Below are 15,448 nucleotides of genomic sequence, written 5' to 3' on the forward strand. Positions count from 1 at the left end.
CCAGATAGGATCTAACACCTAATTTTCATTTCATTCATTCAATCACTAAACCTCTCTCACCCACACACATACAATAAACATGGCATGTGCTTCTAACGAACAGAAAAGACAGTTCAAGTGGACAGCTGTGATTCAGGTTAACAAAAACAGACTTTCTTAAAACAAAAACTTACTGCTGTTCCATCTCTTATCATCAGAGGGTTGATATGGATGGCCTGCACGGTTACAAGGTGTACTCTGTATGTATTGGCTAATACCAAGTTTGTTGAAGAGGAGGTCAACTGTGTAATCTGCTAGTTGATCTGTGACTGAATCACCAACTACTCTGAGTAATTCATTCAGTTTCAGTCCTGAAATATAGTATGAAATAAGAAAGGTAGTTCAATTTTCTATTTAAAGCACTGTCATATGCTCATACAGAATTTATCTTCCTCTGGTATATTTTTAAATAAAATTTCTATACCACAAAAGATGACCTGTTCCATGCAAATACAGAAAAGCAATGGGCAAAGATATATGGATGCCAAAACCATTCATTTGCCAGAATATGTTTTTTATTTTGACTAAATGTGAATCATTAGCAATCCATCAACTAAAAATAAAGGAAGATAACAGTCAATGGGCAGCTGCCATATCAAACAGATTGTCTGTACATGTCTGGTCTCTAGATACAAATAGTAACGGTTTCTTTTGGCACCAAACAACTGCACTGGTTTTTTTAAATACATTTTCCATTTATATTCCAGTTTAAATACTATATAACAACTACAAATGTGTACATGGAACATGTATATCCCACCAAAGTGCTTGCAAATTGACTTGAATACAAAACCTAACAAGGTATGATAGACAAATGGATGGATGATCCATCAAATCTGCCAAACATAAAATAGGCCTTCTCAGGAAGGCAGCCAAAATTTATACCAATTTTCAGTAAGGTGAAATGAAGTATTATCTACTGATATTGTCATCTTAGTAACATGTATTTAAAAATTTCAGAAGTGTGTCCAGAGAATGAAGCAAACAGCATGTTCAAGAAAAAGGTTTGTAAAGAAAACTCAGATCATAATGACACCCAGTACAGCTTCAGAAAGTGCAGGTCTCAACCTGATGGGATCATTTGTTTTTCTTCAAATGATAATGAACTCATCTCTGTTACTAAAAACACAAAAATCAACACATGTTGCCTTTCCTGCTTTTCCTCTCTATTAACCTGCATATTCCTATCTTTGCTTCTTAGCTGATTATTTAAACTGTTAAGAGGACTACTGTCCCCTAAGTCTTCAAAGTGTTTTTTATTATGGATGTCATTTCATGAAAATGCTACAAGCAACAGCTTTATCATACATTCTGCATGAAAACTATGGATACTCCTGTAAATCTGACTGCTTTTCAGCCCAACTCTGCTAAATCTAATATGAAACCAGGATACATATCAAACATGCACCAGCCAATACCTGGACTTGACTGCAATCATCATAATTTTGCAGTTATTACTGCACAAGTCCATAATTTAAGGGTCATTTCAGTAAGACTTCCAAATTTTAAGGGTTGATAGGCCTGTGCATGAGTAACACTATATGCCCCTTGTGTGTGCATGGGAGGTGGGTGGTGTAACACATGCACAATTCTTAGAACATATGATAATAATTTTATTTAAAGAATGTAACTCATTTAATTACAGAACTAATCTACCTTGAGGCCTTCTAGCTGTTATGTACATAATATAGTATATGCTGTATATACAACATGATGTGAAAAATCAGGCTTGACATTAAATCAAAATATCAAGCCTGGAATGTATGCACAAGCATCTGTGATCACATAAACATACATAAAATATAAAATATCATCCTGCATTGAAACATTCAAATGTGAAAATGATGCAAAAGTACAGAAAAGCAGGCAATATTTGTATTACTAGAACTGTTCAATTGTCTTGAGATTTCATCCATTTGAGACAACAATTACGAAAAGAAGAAACACTAGGAGCCTGCATTATGTCACTGGGAATGCTGTTCCATACCAGTGGACCAGTATAATGAAAACTATTTTTTTAAACAATTCCTTCTTTGGCCTTGGTATAATGTAATTTTTATTTCTTATGGACCTTAAATTTGGAGAACCATCAGCATCTCATTGCTGAAAGATAATGTTTAGATAGACAGAAATGGCTTTTCTGGATACTTTATACATCAACTTGGCCTTTCTACAGAATATTCATTACATCATGGAAACTGTCAATACACTGATCTAGAATTAAATGGCATGTCCTTTTTTGGAGTCTTAAAAGTTCAAAATTTATTATGCATGTCCATTTCCCCAAAACGTGAAAGATCTTCCCAGGCAGTAAATCATCAAAGAGTTTCTTCATCAAGTTCAAATCAAAATACATATGTCTCACAGGATGGAAGTCAAAACTCTCTACAAAGATGTGTTCTACTGTCATTGGACACTGGCATGGTATGCACTCTGGTATTGGTTCACCCTTCAGGAGGTATGATACAAAAACAACAAAGCAAATCTTGTGCATTAAAATCACTTTCCCTGTTCTACTTTCATGTAATGAAAACATTTCCCCAAGTGCTATTAACAGATGGGAAGTTATTATTTTCATCATAGGCGAAATTTGAATATTACCTGGGAATTTATCACTGCAGAGAGGTTTTGGCAACTGAAGGTTCTTCAAAGTATTTAATTCAAATAAATACGACTCCTCCTCAATGCGAATACTGAGGTCCATGTTCAAGACAAATAGCTTGTCAGCTTTCAAGTCACTGATGGAGTAACTGCAATTAAACGAGAAATGTGTTTATTATTAAAATACATTATACATTACTAGCATAGAAATAATGTACATTTCCTAATAGTTTGGGAAGGACTCTAGGTTCAGTAAAAAACAAGGGTAAATGAGGGCTGATCCAAATCTAACTGTATAAATACTTCTCTAGTGCATCTGAAATTACACGACTTAATGAATTAAAACCATAATGTTAAGATGTTTCTATATCTCTCAGTCTATGAGGCAGTGGCCACTAGAACCTATGACAAATGAACAATTTTCAATGACATTTAATTATGATGTGTTTTTTTTAACAATATAATCACATGCACATAAAATCTAAATAAAAGCTTGTTCCACAACAGGAACAAAGAGAATGAATCAACAAGATCTACAAACTTTAGTCCTGGATAATAAATTTTATGCTCCTTGCCAGAACAATTTTTCTTATTTTGCAGTTTCATCCTGTTCAAATTTTCCAAATATTTGACTAATACCATATATACTTTCCTACAAGTCAACATTTTTTTTACTGAAAATTTGATTCGTGCACAGAAGTTGTTGCCTTACAAGCATACCATACAATTGTTTTATATATAAATCTAGGGGTATTAGCAGACACTCAGTAGTTTGCAGTCAACAAAAATATTGTCAATAAAAATTTATTTGTTTTCATGCCACTATTCTCTTTCACAAATGCACTGTGTTTATCCGTTTTATGATGGTATTCATAACAGAAGACTTGTATCTAGTTATTTGGATTTTAATAATATAACAATCAAATTCATCATCATCAAAAGCTTAACCCAAGAGGTCATTGTGGCACCACAGTTGAATTTACAACCAGTTCTCTCCATCTTTCCCTTTTCTCTACTGCCCTTTGGGAATCTCCAAATCCCATGCCTACCCACTCTTTAATGTTGTCTTCCCACCTCCTTTTCTGTCTGCTTCTTCTTCTGCACCCTTGCACTGTGCCTTTTTTACAGTGGTCAATAGGTCTTCATAGGGTCCGATGGCTCACTGGATCCTGTTGTGGACTTCTTTATTTGTTACATGGTCAATGTATGAAATCCCCAAGACCTTGTGGTAGCATATCATTTTGAAGGTTTTAATCCATCTTTGTAGATATGATTTGAGCATCCATGTTTTACAAGCATACAGAAAAATGGATATGATAATTGAGCATATCAGCCTGATTTTGGTACCAAAAGCAATGTTGGTATCTTTCCATATTGGTCACAACCTTGTTACTGCTGCTGTTGTCTGAGCAATCCTGCAAAGTAGTTATGGTTCGGAGCCCTCATTTGTGATAACTGATCCAAAGTACTTGAAGCTTGTGACTCTTTCCAGCTTCTGTCCACTGACCATTATTTCTCCACTGATGCCATTGGTGATGTTTGTCATCAGTTTGGTTTTTTTGGCGCTAATCTCCACACCATATGCTGTGCAGGTTGTTTTAATGTACTCAACCAATTCAGACAGTTCTTTATCCTCTCCTGCTAAACCATCAACATCATCTGCAAAGCGAAGGTTGGTGAGTGTTCTTCATCTGATGCTGACAGTGCCCTTGTGGTCATGCAAAGCATCCTCCACGATACTTTCCTGGAAAATGCTGAAGAGTGTAGGTGACAGTATACATCCCTGTCTGACTCCAACTGTTGTTTGAAACCAATCTCCTCTGCTGCCATTGGTGAGGACAGCAATGGTGGCTTTGTCATAGAGGTGCTCAACAACCTGCACCAGGTTTGAGCTGATGTTGTACTTTATCATAGTTGCCCATAAGGCAGCATGCCATACCCTATCAAAGGCCTTTTTGAAATCTATAAATATGTGGTATAGTTTCCACTGATGCTGAAGGTATTTCTCGCAAAGGAGTCTGAGATTGAAGATCTGTTCTGTGGTGCTCCTTCCTGCTTGCAAGCCTGCCAGCTCTTCAGCAATAATTTTCTCTGCTTGAGGCTTTAGTCTGCTGAGAATTACCTTCAGCATGACTTTGCTCAGCTGACTGATCAGACTGATGGTTCTGTAGTTTTGGCATAGCTGTAGGTTTCCTTTCTTTGGGTGAACGGTGACCAAGGATTGAGTCCATGTGGTGGGCCATTCTCCTGTCTGCCATATGTTGTTCCAGATTCTTGTCAGGATTGTGACTATCTCTTCTCTTCCTGCTTGAATGAGCTCTGCTGGTATGTTGTCAACACCAGCTGACTTTCCTTTCTTTAGTTACCTTAATGCAATTTCAGCTTCTTCACAAAGAATGGGGTTATCATCAATTTCTTCTGCCTGAGGGCACTTTAATACTGCTGGATTTCCTTGGGTCTTCTGATTGTGTGATAATGTGCAGTATTCTGTCCATCACTTGAGGATCTCTTGATCTTCTGTGAGGCATTTTCCTGGGCAGTGGTACAAGTCCACTGGATCCATATGGGATGGAATAAGATACTCCCGCCCCTACGAGTCTCCCAACTGTGGGTAAAAAAAAATGTGATGATAGTACAGCATCACTGGGCAGAAGTCTTCCTCGATGAAGTCAATGGCCAGGGCAGAATGGCTCCAAGATGAGCACAACGACCATGTGCTCAGGGCCAGAGCATGCCACACTATATCAGTGGATTTTGGCTGTGGTCATCCAGTTTGGAGAGGGATGGGCTCCACCAGGCTGTATCTTGCCCTTAAAACACCACATGAAGACAACTCACATTTCTTCCATACTGGATCAGTTACAGCCCGGGTCAACAATGACCGCACCTTCCACTCACACCAGGACGGAGGTGACTAGTATGCTACTGATGCCCCCACAACCAAGATCCGTGGGAGAGACAACATTATCATCTGTACATGGAACATTAGAACACTGAGGGCAGTGGGAAAGTGGGGATGAACTTGCACACGAGCTGGAGAGGTACAACTGGAACATTATTGGTCTCTGCAAAGTGCGTTGGAAAAACTTTAGCAAAATAACAACAGATGAAGGGCATAAGCTCTACTTCAGCAGAAGAGGGGACAAATACAATAATGGTGTTGGATTTCTTGTCCACAAGGCATTCTGAACAGCATTATGGGTTGCCACCCAGTCTCAAGCAGGCTTGTTACCATCCGCCTGAATGCAACTCCCTTTAACATCACAATCATACAGGCCTATGCACTTACTATGATGACAATGAACTGGAGAAATTTTACAACCAACTGCAAGATGTCACTGACAACTCACCCAAGAAAGACATTTTGTTTGTACAAGTACACTGGAATTCAAACGTGGGAGTTCACTCACAGACCAACTGGCAAAGCACATGTGGACCCTTCTGCAATGCAGAAACAAATGAAAGAGTACTCAGGCTCTTGACGTTTGCTGCCTACAACAATCATGTGCTAGACAACACATTTGGCCCTCACAAAGCATCTGGAAGATGGACCTGGCACAGTCCTGACGGACAACATCACAACCAGATTCACTGCATCTTGGTGAAAAAATGATTCTGCACAGGACTGAATATCACCAGGGCACGAAGTTTTCCAGGAGCAGATATTGGAAGTGACCATGGTATACTGATGACAATGTTTCGTCTGCACCTGAAAATGATCAAAAAGCCTAACCAACCAAAAATCAGATTTGACCTTGAAAAATTTAAAGATCCAAAAGTCACAGAAGCCTTCCAAGCAATGATAGGTGGTAAATTTGCGCCTTTGATAACCCTGGACAGCAAAGACACTGACCTTGAGTCCTTAACAACCACATTCAACACAACTGTGACTATCACAGCTAGTGAGATCATTGGCAATTATCATCCAACAAAAAAAACCTTGTGTCACAACAGATGTCCTTGAACAATGCAACAAAAGAAGAGAACTGAAAAATGGAAAAAGAGATCATGAAGGCATTAGGAAATACAGAGAGATAAATATGATCAGGAAAAGCATGAAAAAGTCAAAGGAATCCAGGACAGAAAGACAATGCTGCAAAACTGAAAACAGTCTGAGTAGAAATAATAGCAAAATGGCATATCAACTGGTGAAAGATTTCACAACCAATAAACAAGAGAAAACTGTGACCACCATCCCAGACAAATCAGAAAATTTAACAATATTACAGGTAAATTAAGTAATACCAACCACAAACTGATGTGTCTGTCAATGCTGTTTGCCACAGGAGTTACTAGCAAGTATACTGATTCCATTTTTGTCCTAACAATCTGTATTTGTATTAATATTTGTATTTTGCTGTATAAACACCATGTTTGATTCAAAGATAGGTTTTGTTTAATTTGAATTTTTCTTTTCCAGAAGTTAGATTTAATTCCTAATTGATATTTTCCAAGTTGTATGTCATGGCCTGATAAGCTTGCAGCTTGTAAAGGCAGCACTCAGTATGTTCTCAAACTGACAATCTTTTTGATCAAGACATGAATTTAATACATGTTCTTGTTCAGTGCCAAACAGAATTCTAAAACTTCTAATGCATGTTTGACCGTAATCCCTTAGCTTGCAAAGGCAGCACTCTCTTTGCTTTCGCACATGACAACCCTTTGATTGAGCCACGAGTTTGGTACTTGCTCAATGCCACGTAATAGAGGGTGGTTATTTTAACTGCTGGAGATCTACCTGCACAACTGACATGTGTTCAGTTGCAACCTTTAACAGATTACTCAGACTGAATGATCAATATCTTTATCATTGCCAAAGTTCAGTCTCTACACAAGGACCAACATAAGACAGTGAAGATAAGGAAACAGAGTTGGATGATAGTTACAATGATTAGATCACAATATACAATGATTGACAATGATGGAGGATTTCAGAACTTTATCAGTCAGGATGAATTCTTGAACTCTGTACCAGATGACAATAGTGATATTTATAGGATAATGTGAATATAAAACTTTGATTGTAAGACGCTGAATTAACATATTATGAGATACTGTGAATTAGATCATTCCGAACCATTATTTTTATACTGATGTGTGACCTAAAATTTAATTCATGCATCTGTCATATAAATGGATTTAAAAAGTCAAACATTATAGATTTTAATCGGTTTAATTAGGACATTTTATAAGTTGTCAATTTATTTTTGACATCTTCCATTCAATAACATAATTGTATTTTAAACTTGTTTTGTTTTTATTTTTACTATCTATCCTGTTTGGCTTGTTTATTTTTCCAAAGTGCAGCTCTGATTCACTGATGACAAGTCACCACTTCACACGGAACTGACTTGCAAAATACACAACTTATATAAAGGTCCAAGAGAAAATAGCTTTATGTAGCCCTTTATATGACTTTATGTATCCTAAAAATGGGGGGGGGGGGTAGACTTGTAGGCAAGTAATTACAGTACTCCAACACATCATAATGAAAGGTAATGACATATCAGGAAGGGCACCATGAACAGCACATATATGATTGTCACGTGTTTAATATTCCTCTGTGCATACACCAAGTGGGTATAGACAACTCAGGAGAAAACTTACAAGCAGGTCTCAATGACCACAACTTTTGGTCAATGTAAATTTTTCTGAAATAAACTGAATGTGCAGAAACCATTATTTTCTTATTTTATTTAATGGAGAAGCATATTCATTTTGATAGTATTTTTTAAAAGATGAATTAAAAAATTTAATTTTTTTGTGCAAAGGCCAGTTTTGCATTTTCCCATAGGATACCCCTATTTACAAGTTTGGCTGCATCTATAAATGTTTTTAGGCTTTGTCATTTTTAGTTTGAAGTTAAAATTGCTCAAGGCAGCTGATTAGGTATTTGTACCTATTCATAATTATATTAATGTAATGTAGGTCGTCCAATCAGTTTTAATCAATTACAATGTATAGTTTCTGTTACACTCATCTTAAGTCATTATGCATGACGAAATGACCCAAACAGACACATAAATCTTACACACCCAGCTCCACATCGCAGTTATATCTGAATTCATGTTGCTACAGCCTTTCATGCAGTGGTTAATAAATTTTTCCATAAAACTGACAAAAAAGTAGGCTCAGTAGGGCCAATTTGGAAACAGTTGGGAAAAATAAGTTTTGGAAACAGTAGGAAAAAAAGGTTTTGGAAACTACAGAAAAATAGGTTTTGGAAACAGTAGGGAAAATAGGTTTTGGAAACAGTAAGGGAAAAATAGGGAGTCTGACAAATAATAACTAAAGAAATTGGTAAAACTAGGGACTGTAAAGACTGGATAATAATGGATATCTAGAGGCAATGTGGTACAATGCTACCCATGCAGCAAGGAAAGCTTAAACTAGTAAACATTAGGTATAACTGTACCCTCAAAGAGGTGAAAAAATAATTCATTTCAGAGGTAATTCCCATTATCTATGCTATAAAGTCAAATCAGGTGAATTTTTAGCATCTTTCCAGGAGGCTGGATTCATTTGGTAGAAGAGTTTATTTTGTATCAATAATACCAATGAACATGTTCAATGCAGAAAAAAGATTTCTTCTACTGTTGCAGTGCCCATGGCCTTTCAACCCAGAAACCCACAGACTTCTTCCTTTCCCAAAGCGCAAGCTGTCCACGAAGTTTAACAGCATTATATAATGGAGAACTCAAGTCACTATGTGGAAGCCAGTTTTCTTCCTCAGTCATGATTACCTTATCTTCTGACCCCAAATATGACTCCTCATCAAAAGTGCAAGCTATCCACAAAGTCTGGTAACTGTAGACCGCTGAAATTTCCAGTTATTGCGCAGAAACTTAATTAGTAATAGACAGACTTGTTGAAAGCACTCAGTCTTATGATGGGAATACAAAAATTAATTTTCAAAAAGTGCCTGCTTATTCAATTATTAACACATCAACCCATAGCGAAGACTTAACAGGGCAGGAGGTAGTAGCCTACTGCCGAGCTCTGTAGTGTCATGGTCATGCAAGATACACTAAAGTGGACAGTATTATAGAAAAGTAGACAGATGTAGCTCTACAATGATACCAAATAATCTGGAATATCTAGTTGCACTACAAAATACAGACAAAAAAACCTCATTTTTTGGACCCGATTTTTTTCTACCCAAAATCTGTCCATGGTTGGAATCAGATTTTGTGTCCGGATTTTAGAGTTTTTGGTCTCAGATCTAAGGCAAACTGGTATGAACTGCAAACAGACAGATGAGCCTTTGCAAAGAGTAGAATAAGATGGGCATTTGGAATAAAGAGTAGTCTCGATACAAAAATAATGGCTCCATTTAGCAACACACAAAAAATCCAACTTTTACCCTTCTGCTCATGCACGAATCAAATAGCCAATGTAAGAATGATGTCTCTAACATAACTAGGCAGTATGTTATTGAAAGATCACCGGTGTTTTCAGATCTATTCAGAAGTAGCTTTCAAAATGTGTTTCCTACTCAATTTTAAGGCGAAAATGACAAAAACCTCTAGGGGTTAATGTGTTAAGCAATAGCTTACATTGATTTTACAAAAATGTTGTATTGATGGACTTACAGAGATTTACAAATAATATGTTCTTTACAGGTATCTAAAAAACAGAAGAAACAAGTATCCTTACACAATGTTCGCTATCCCATTTAAACTATATTCATGCTTTTTCCCAAATTCGAAGTTCAGCAGCTGGTAGTTGTGAAGGAAGTTCTCAATGTTAATGTCCAGGAAATAATTGCATGCATCAAGTGTGATATTAAACAAGAAGGATCGCAGATACTGGTCCATGAAAGTGATTTTAATACAACACTGGACTGACATGCAGGAATCCCCTAGTGTGCATGTCACATTTTCTGGTAAGGTGGGCAGGGTCATTGGCAGTGTTCTGTTACACACTGAAATGAAAAGTAAAGTATTTACAGCACTGTGTGATACATTACAAACTGAAATGAAAAGTGAAGTATTTACAGCACTGTGTTATGCATTACAAACTGAAATGAAAAGTAAAGTATTTACAGCACTGTGTTATACATGACACTGAAACAAGCATGGTTTACAATAAGAAGACAAACTGAACTGATGAAAAAATGTGAGGAGAAGGATGGCAGACAAGGTTTTTTGGATATTTAATGACAGCCTAATTACCTAATTTTCATCTAAGAATAATGAAACCTTGAATTATGATAATCAGTAACAGTAATCATGTCAAATGATTTTTAAGGAATCACAATCAAAACATTTTTAACACAACTAATTGTAATGAATTAAATGTAGTAAAAGATAAGGACTGTTCCAATACAACATGTATCCCCCTTTGGATTGCTCTTTTAATAAAAAAAATCTTCTATAGAAGGCTGTGTTTTTATTCTCACAGTGAAGGGTTGGTTGGGAAGATCACTTCTGGTGAAGGTTGTGTCAACAAAATATGAAATTACAAGTAGGGTTGGCAAAAAGAAAAACAAAATTTTTAAAATTGTATCTAACCCTCTCTTAGCTGTTCAACTCCCAATGAATCAACATCAAGGAGCTAGAGATGCTGCCAGACATGCAAGTGTGCATATTTGTACGAATTCAAACACTTGGAAAGTAGTAATGTGTGAGAACTCTAGTAAATTAGTTCAAAGTCACATGTAAAAAAATGTACTCAATTTTTATTTAATTGTTAACCCTTAAAGTATTCATCACAACTTACATCATGTTGCATGTATATGGAAGCTGTGAATATTTTTACTAAACTTTATTCAATACTGCTAGGTAACAACATTGATCTAATAAGACTGTTTCTTTAGTATATGATAATTTCTATGATGAGAGTAAGCCTGTCTCTTCTTGAATGCACTCAACATAGTTTTTTCTGCTTCAATAAGAAATAACTGAGGAAGAACAATAAAGGGTGTGCAGTTAACTAAAAAAAATGTGAATTAAGCTACTTAATTGATGGATTAAATTGATTTTAATCATCCATTCAGGTAATTACATCTATTTCAATCAATTCCAGTGATTCTATCCACTGAAATGGAATAATTTTTTTCTTTTAAATCTCAGATTTTGATACAAGAAAATCCACTGGCTTACTCATGCTTCCACCTAATGGGCTTCAAATGATTCTAGTAGCTACTCAATTAAAATGCTTCACTGAAAAACAAAGACGCATTTTCAGATTTTGGCTGTTAAAAATGTTTATCAGACTATGCATATCTCCAGATATCAATAAGCTACATAGGTCTAGTCAGTATAATATATATTGTTAGAGAAAATTTAAATTTGTGAGGTGTGTGGTGCAAGTATGATGGTGTGTGGTGCAAGTCTGATGGCATGTGGAGCATGTTTGATGGCTTGTGGTGCAAGTTTATTCAAGGCTTCTCCAGCTACTTTGCTCACCCCAGAAACAGACACATGCTACAAAATAAATCCATTTGCAGCCTGATGATGATAAATAAATGTCAGAAATACATAATTGATGGTATTCATAGACTGAAAGACAATTACCGTACTAAGGTCAAAGTTGATACACTCATACTGCAGTGGCAAAAATGATGAACTAGTACCTCTGCAGATGGTCTTGCTGTTGACTAATTGGTCGATTTGGTTTGGCCGTATCGGGTTTAATGCCAAGTTTCAGCACATAATAAGCTGTATATGACGGTCAGAATATTTATTGTAGCAAGAACCAATGATGCATGGGAAGCTACTGGCAAGCTTTCTCACATACTCATGTTGGCCATGCCTAGACTCACGCAGACAGTGATGCGATGAGTGATCGGCACAAGTCTATTATGAAACTCTAGAAGTAGGAAATAGAACCTGTAACACAGATACAAAGTTCAGCATGTTACTGCTAGGCCATCAGTGATGATGATGCTGCTTTTGACAACAGACAGTTAACTGCAAGGACATTGATTTTATGAGTACACCAAGGTCCAAACAATTATTACTGGACTTTCCAGCGAGGGGCAGTCAGGATGAAAATCCAGGTACTGATTTTGGTGTTATGATGGTAGAAAGCTGATCAGAAATGATGATGATGATGACAATCTGACTGATCAGTAGAAACAATTATGTAACAATGTTTGACAGCCTACATTTCTTTTTTTATTTTATATTAGTCATGCAACAAGGAGACATGTCACTCACTACAAATATATTTTTCAGACAAGTTAATTTAAAGTGTAAAAGGAGGCAAAAGAAATGTGATAAATTCCACAATTATTACATTTTTTCATTTTTCTCTGACAAATCAACTAAGATTTATTTTGAAATACATTTAATGAAAAAAGCGCATGAAGAAATCACAGCATCTGACATTACATTTAAACAATAAAAGATTTAACTATCATGCAAATTAAAAGCAACAACAGCAAAGAAATTTTTAGCAAAGACAGGCAATCACTAAAATAAAGATGCATACATAGTCACAATGAATGACAGTTTAGTAATGATACAAGTTCATAATTTTCAGAATTATAATAGAAATCCCTATTGTAAAATCCATATTCATGAACAATAAATTAGTAAATTAAAGGAATGAACCATGACATCTACAAATAATAAGCTACCAAGAAAAGGTTTATATCAGAAACATACATGGCTGAAAAGACAAACAAACTAAAGAACAAAAGATGATTGATTATAAAGAATTAATAAAAATATTCATTGTCTTATATAACAATAATTCAGTATAATTTACTTCCAGTCAGCTGTCAATCAAATCATTTGTGACCCCAACGCAAAATAAAAATCACTTCTACCGCCCACTAACCCTTTGCCAAAAATTATGTAAAAAAATATGCTTCTGTATGGTGCAATGTTTTTTAATTAATTTATTTAATTAATTTAATCATAATTTTGTTTAAAAATCACTTCTGTTATGTGCTGGCTGAAACGAAGTGCCTTCCCCTAAGGGAGTGGGATGTAAATGTTTTACTAGAACAACCCTAACCTTAATGAAGAGCAGATTCCATTTGCTTTATTGATTAATATTTTAGGAAAATACAATCCAGAACTTTGTAGTTTTTAAATACTTCACAACTGAGCTATATAAAACATGTAGATAAATTTGGGGTGGGAGACTGTTCAATTGGTAGCAACATTACATCCAATTTTGTTCTTAAAATGTAAAACACCACCAGTTAAGAGGATGACATTTTTTTAAAGTACATACACATAAATTAATTTGACAAAAATACAATAAAATAATCAAAAACCTGATTACATTATAAACATATTGTAATTCAAATCAATAACTTGATCAAAATGTCAGTAACTGAAACTAATCTGAATTTTCCACAGCATTTTTAATTTATTTGAGTTAGGTCTGGTGCTGTGTGTGCTAGACTCTGGTAGATAAGATCATGGATTTGATATTGGCGGACACTATTTTACTCCATTCCAGTTATATAATATGCTATAGCAAACTATTTCTTTGACTACAACTACTACTATTACTCCTCATGTAAAAAATAGTATCAACAGAAGCTGACAGAAGAAAATTGTTCAAGTCCTGATAGAAATTAACTTATGATAGAAATTAACTTAAATGCAAAATATTCACATGGAAGCCAACCGGAGCAATGACAGCATCAACAACAAAAAGATAATATAGGAAAAATATTCCACCATATGTTCTTCTAATTATTGTTTAAATATTTTACAAATTTACTTTAAACATGTTCAAGGAATTAAATCATAAATGCATGTGAATTTCTATGTATTATATTTGGAAGGCAGAAATGTTAAAATATTGGGAGCATTTATTAGCATGTCCAAATTATTTGATGGTTAAATATGGTTATTACCTTTGTCTCACTATTTCCTAATATACCTGAGAAAATTTAAATAAAAAATTACACTTACAATTAACCCACTTTCCTGACTGGGATGCTTGACATTCCTCTTGGAGAAGGTATTTGGAAATTCCAAGTCTTTCCCATGTTGTGGCTATCAGGAAATTATTCAACTGTCCTCCAGCTTCAGTGATCATTTCGCTCAATATTGTACCCATATCTGACAACAACAAAAAAATTCCATACAAGTCTTCATATTTTAATGTTAAATTTTAAAATCTTTATTGAGTTGATTTCACTTTGCTGACCTGTAATATGATTTACCCCTCTGTTTCCTTCATGCCTCTCTTGTTCATTACATTATTTCAATGGGGCACAATCTGCCAAAAAGGGCACCTCCAAAACTTTGAAAGAAGATGCCCTGTCACAATTCATGAGTGAAGTATCTCAAATGTTCCTGTAAGGCAAAAAGGATTTGTTTTGGTCTAATATGGTATGTATGCATTAATTTTAAGTCTAATATGGTATGTATGCAGTAATTTTAAGTCTAATATGGTATGCATGCAGTAATTTTAAGTCTAATATGGTATGTATGCAGTAATTTTAAGTCTAATATTGTATGTATGCAGTAATTTTAAGTCTAATATGGACGCATGCAGTAATTTTAAGTCTAATATGGTATGTATGCAGTAATTTTAAGTCTAATATGGTATGCATGCAGTAATTTTAAGTCTAATATGGTATGTATGCAATAATTTTAAGGCACCTTAGCACAGCAGTGCTGAATGATGCAAAGCAAAGATAAACTTCAAAAAATTTAAAACATGGAGAATTGTACCAATGTTAGGAATATAAACCCTTCCAACTGCAAAAAAATCTGTACAAGGAATGAAACTCCATCAATAAAATATTGTCTATTATTTATCAGTTATAAATAAGATAAAGTCTCAAATGATTCTTCACTACAATTTTCCTTTTCATTATCAACCAACCATG

The 15,448-nt window shown here is 35.3% G+C and overlaps 1 protein-coding gene across 1 annotated transcript in view; it reads right to left on the reverse strand.

Moving 5' to 3' along the window:
- LOC149782244 (uncharacterized) overlaps nucleotides 1–15,448 on the reverse strand; it is a 577,549-nt gene that overhangs the window by 470,971 nt on the left and 91,130 nt on the right. The window contains exons 42-47 of the mRNA XM_089935097.1: nucleotides 14,523–14,672; nucleotides 10,297–10,564; nucleotides 4,763–4,959; nucleotides 4,110–4,299; nucleotides 2,641–2,789; nucleotides 174–350 (exon numbers count right to left, since the gene is read on the reverse strand). Coding sequence (XP_089791223.1) covers nucleotides 174–350; nucleotides 2,641–2,789; nucleotides 4,110–4,299; nucleotides 4,763–4,959; nucleotides 10,297–10,564; nucleotides 14,523–14,672 — 1,131 coding nt within the window. The remainder of the gene's footprint in view (nucleotides 1–173; nucleotides 351–2,640; nucleotides 2,790–4,109; nucleotides 4,300–4,762; nucleotides 4,960–10,296; nucleotides 10,565–14,522; nucleotides 14,673–15,448) is intronic.

The sequence above is a fragment of the Sinohyriopsis cumingii genome, chromosome 15, assembly GCF_028554795.1.
Source record: "Sinohyriopsis cumingii isolate HCF-2022 chromosome 15, ASM2855479v2, whole genome shotgun sequence".
Lineage (NCBI taxonomy): Eukaryota > Metazoa > Mollusca > Bivalvia > Unionida > Unionidae > Sinohyriopsis > Sinohyriopsis cumingii.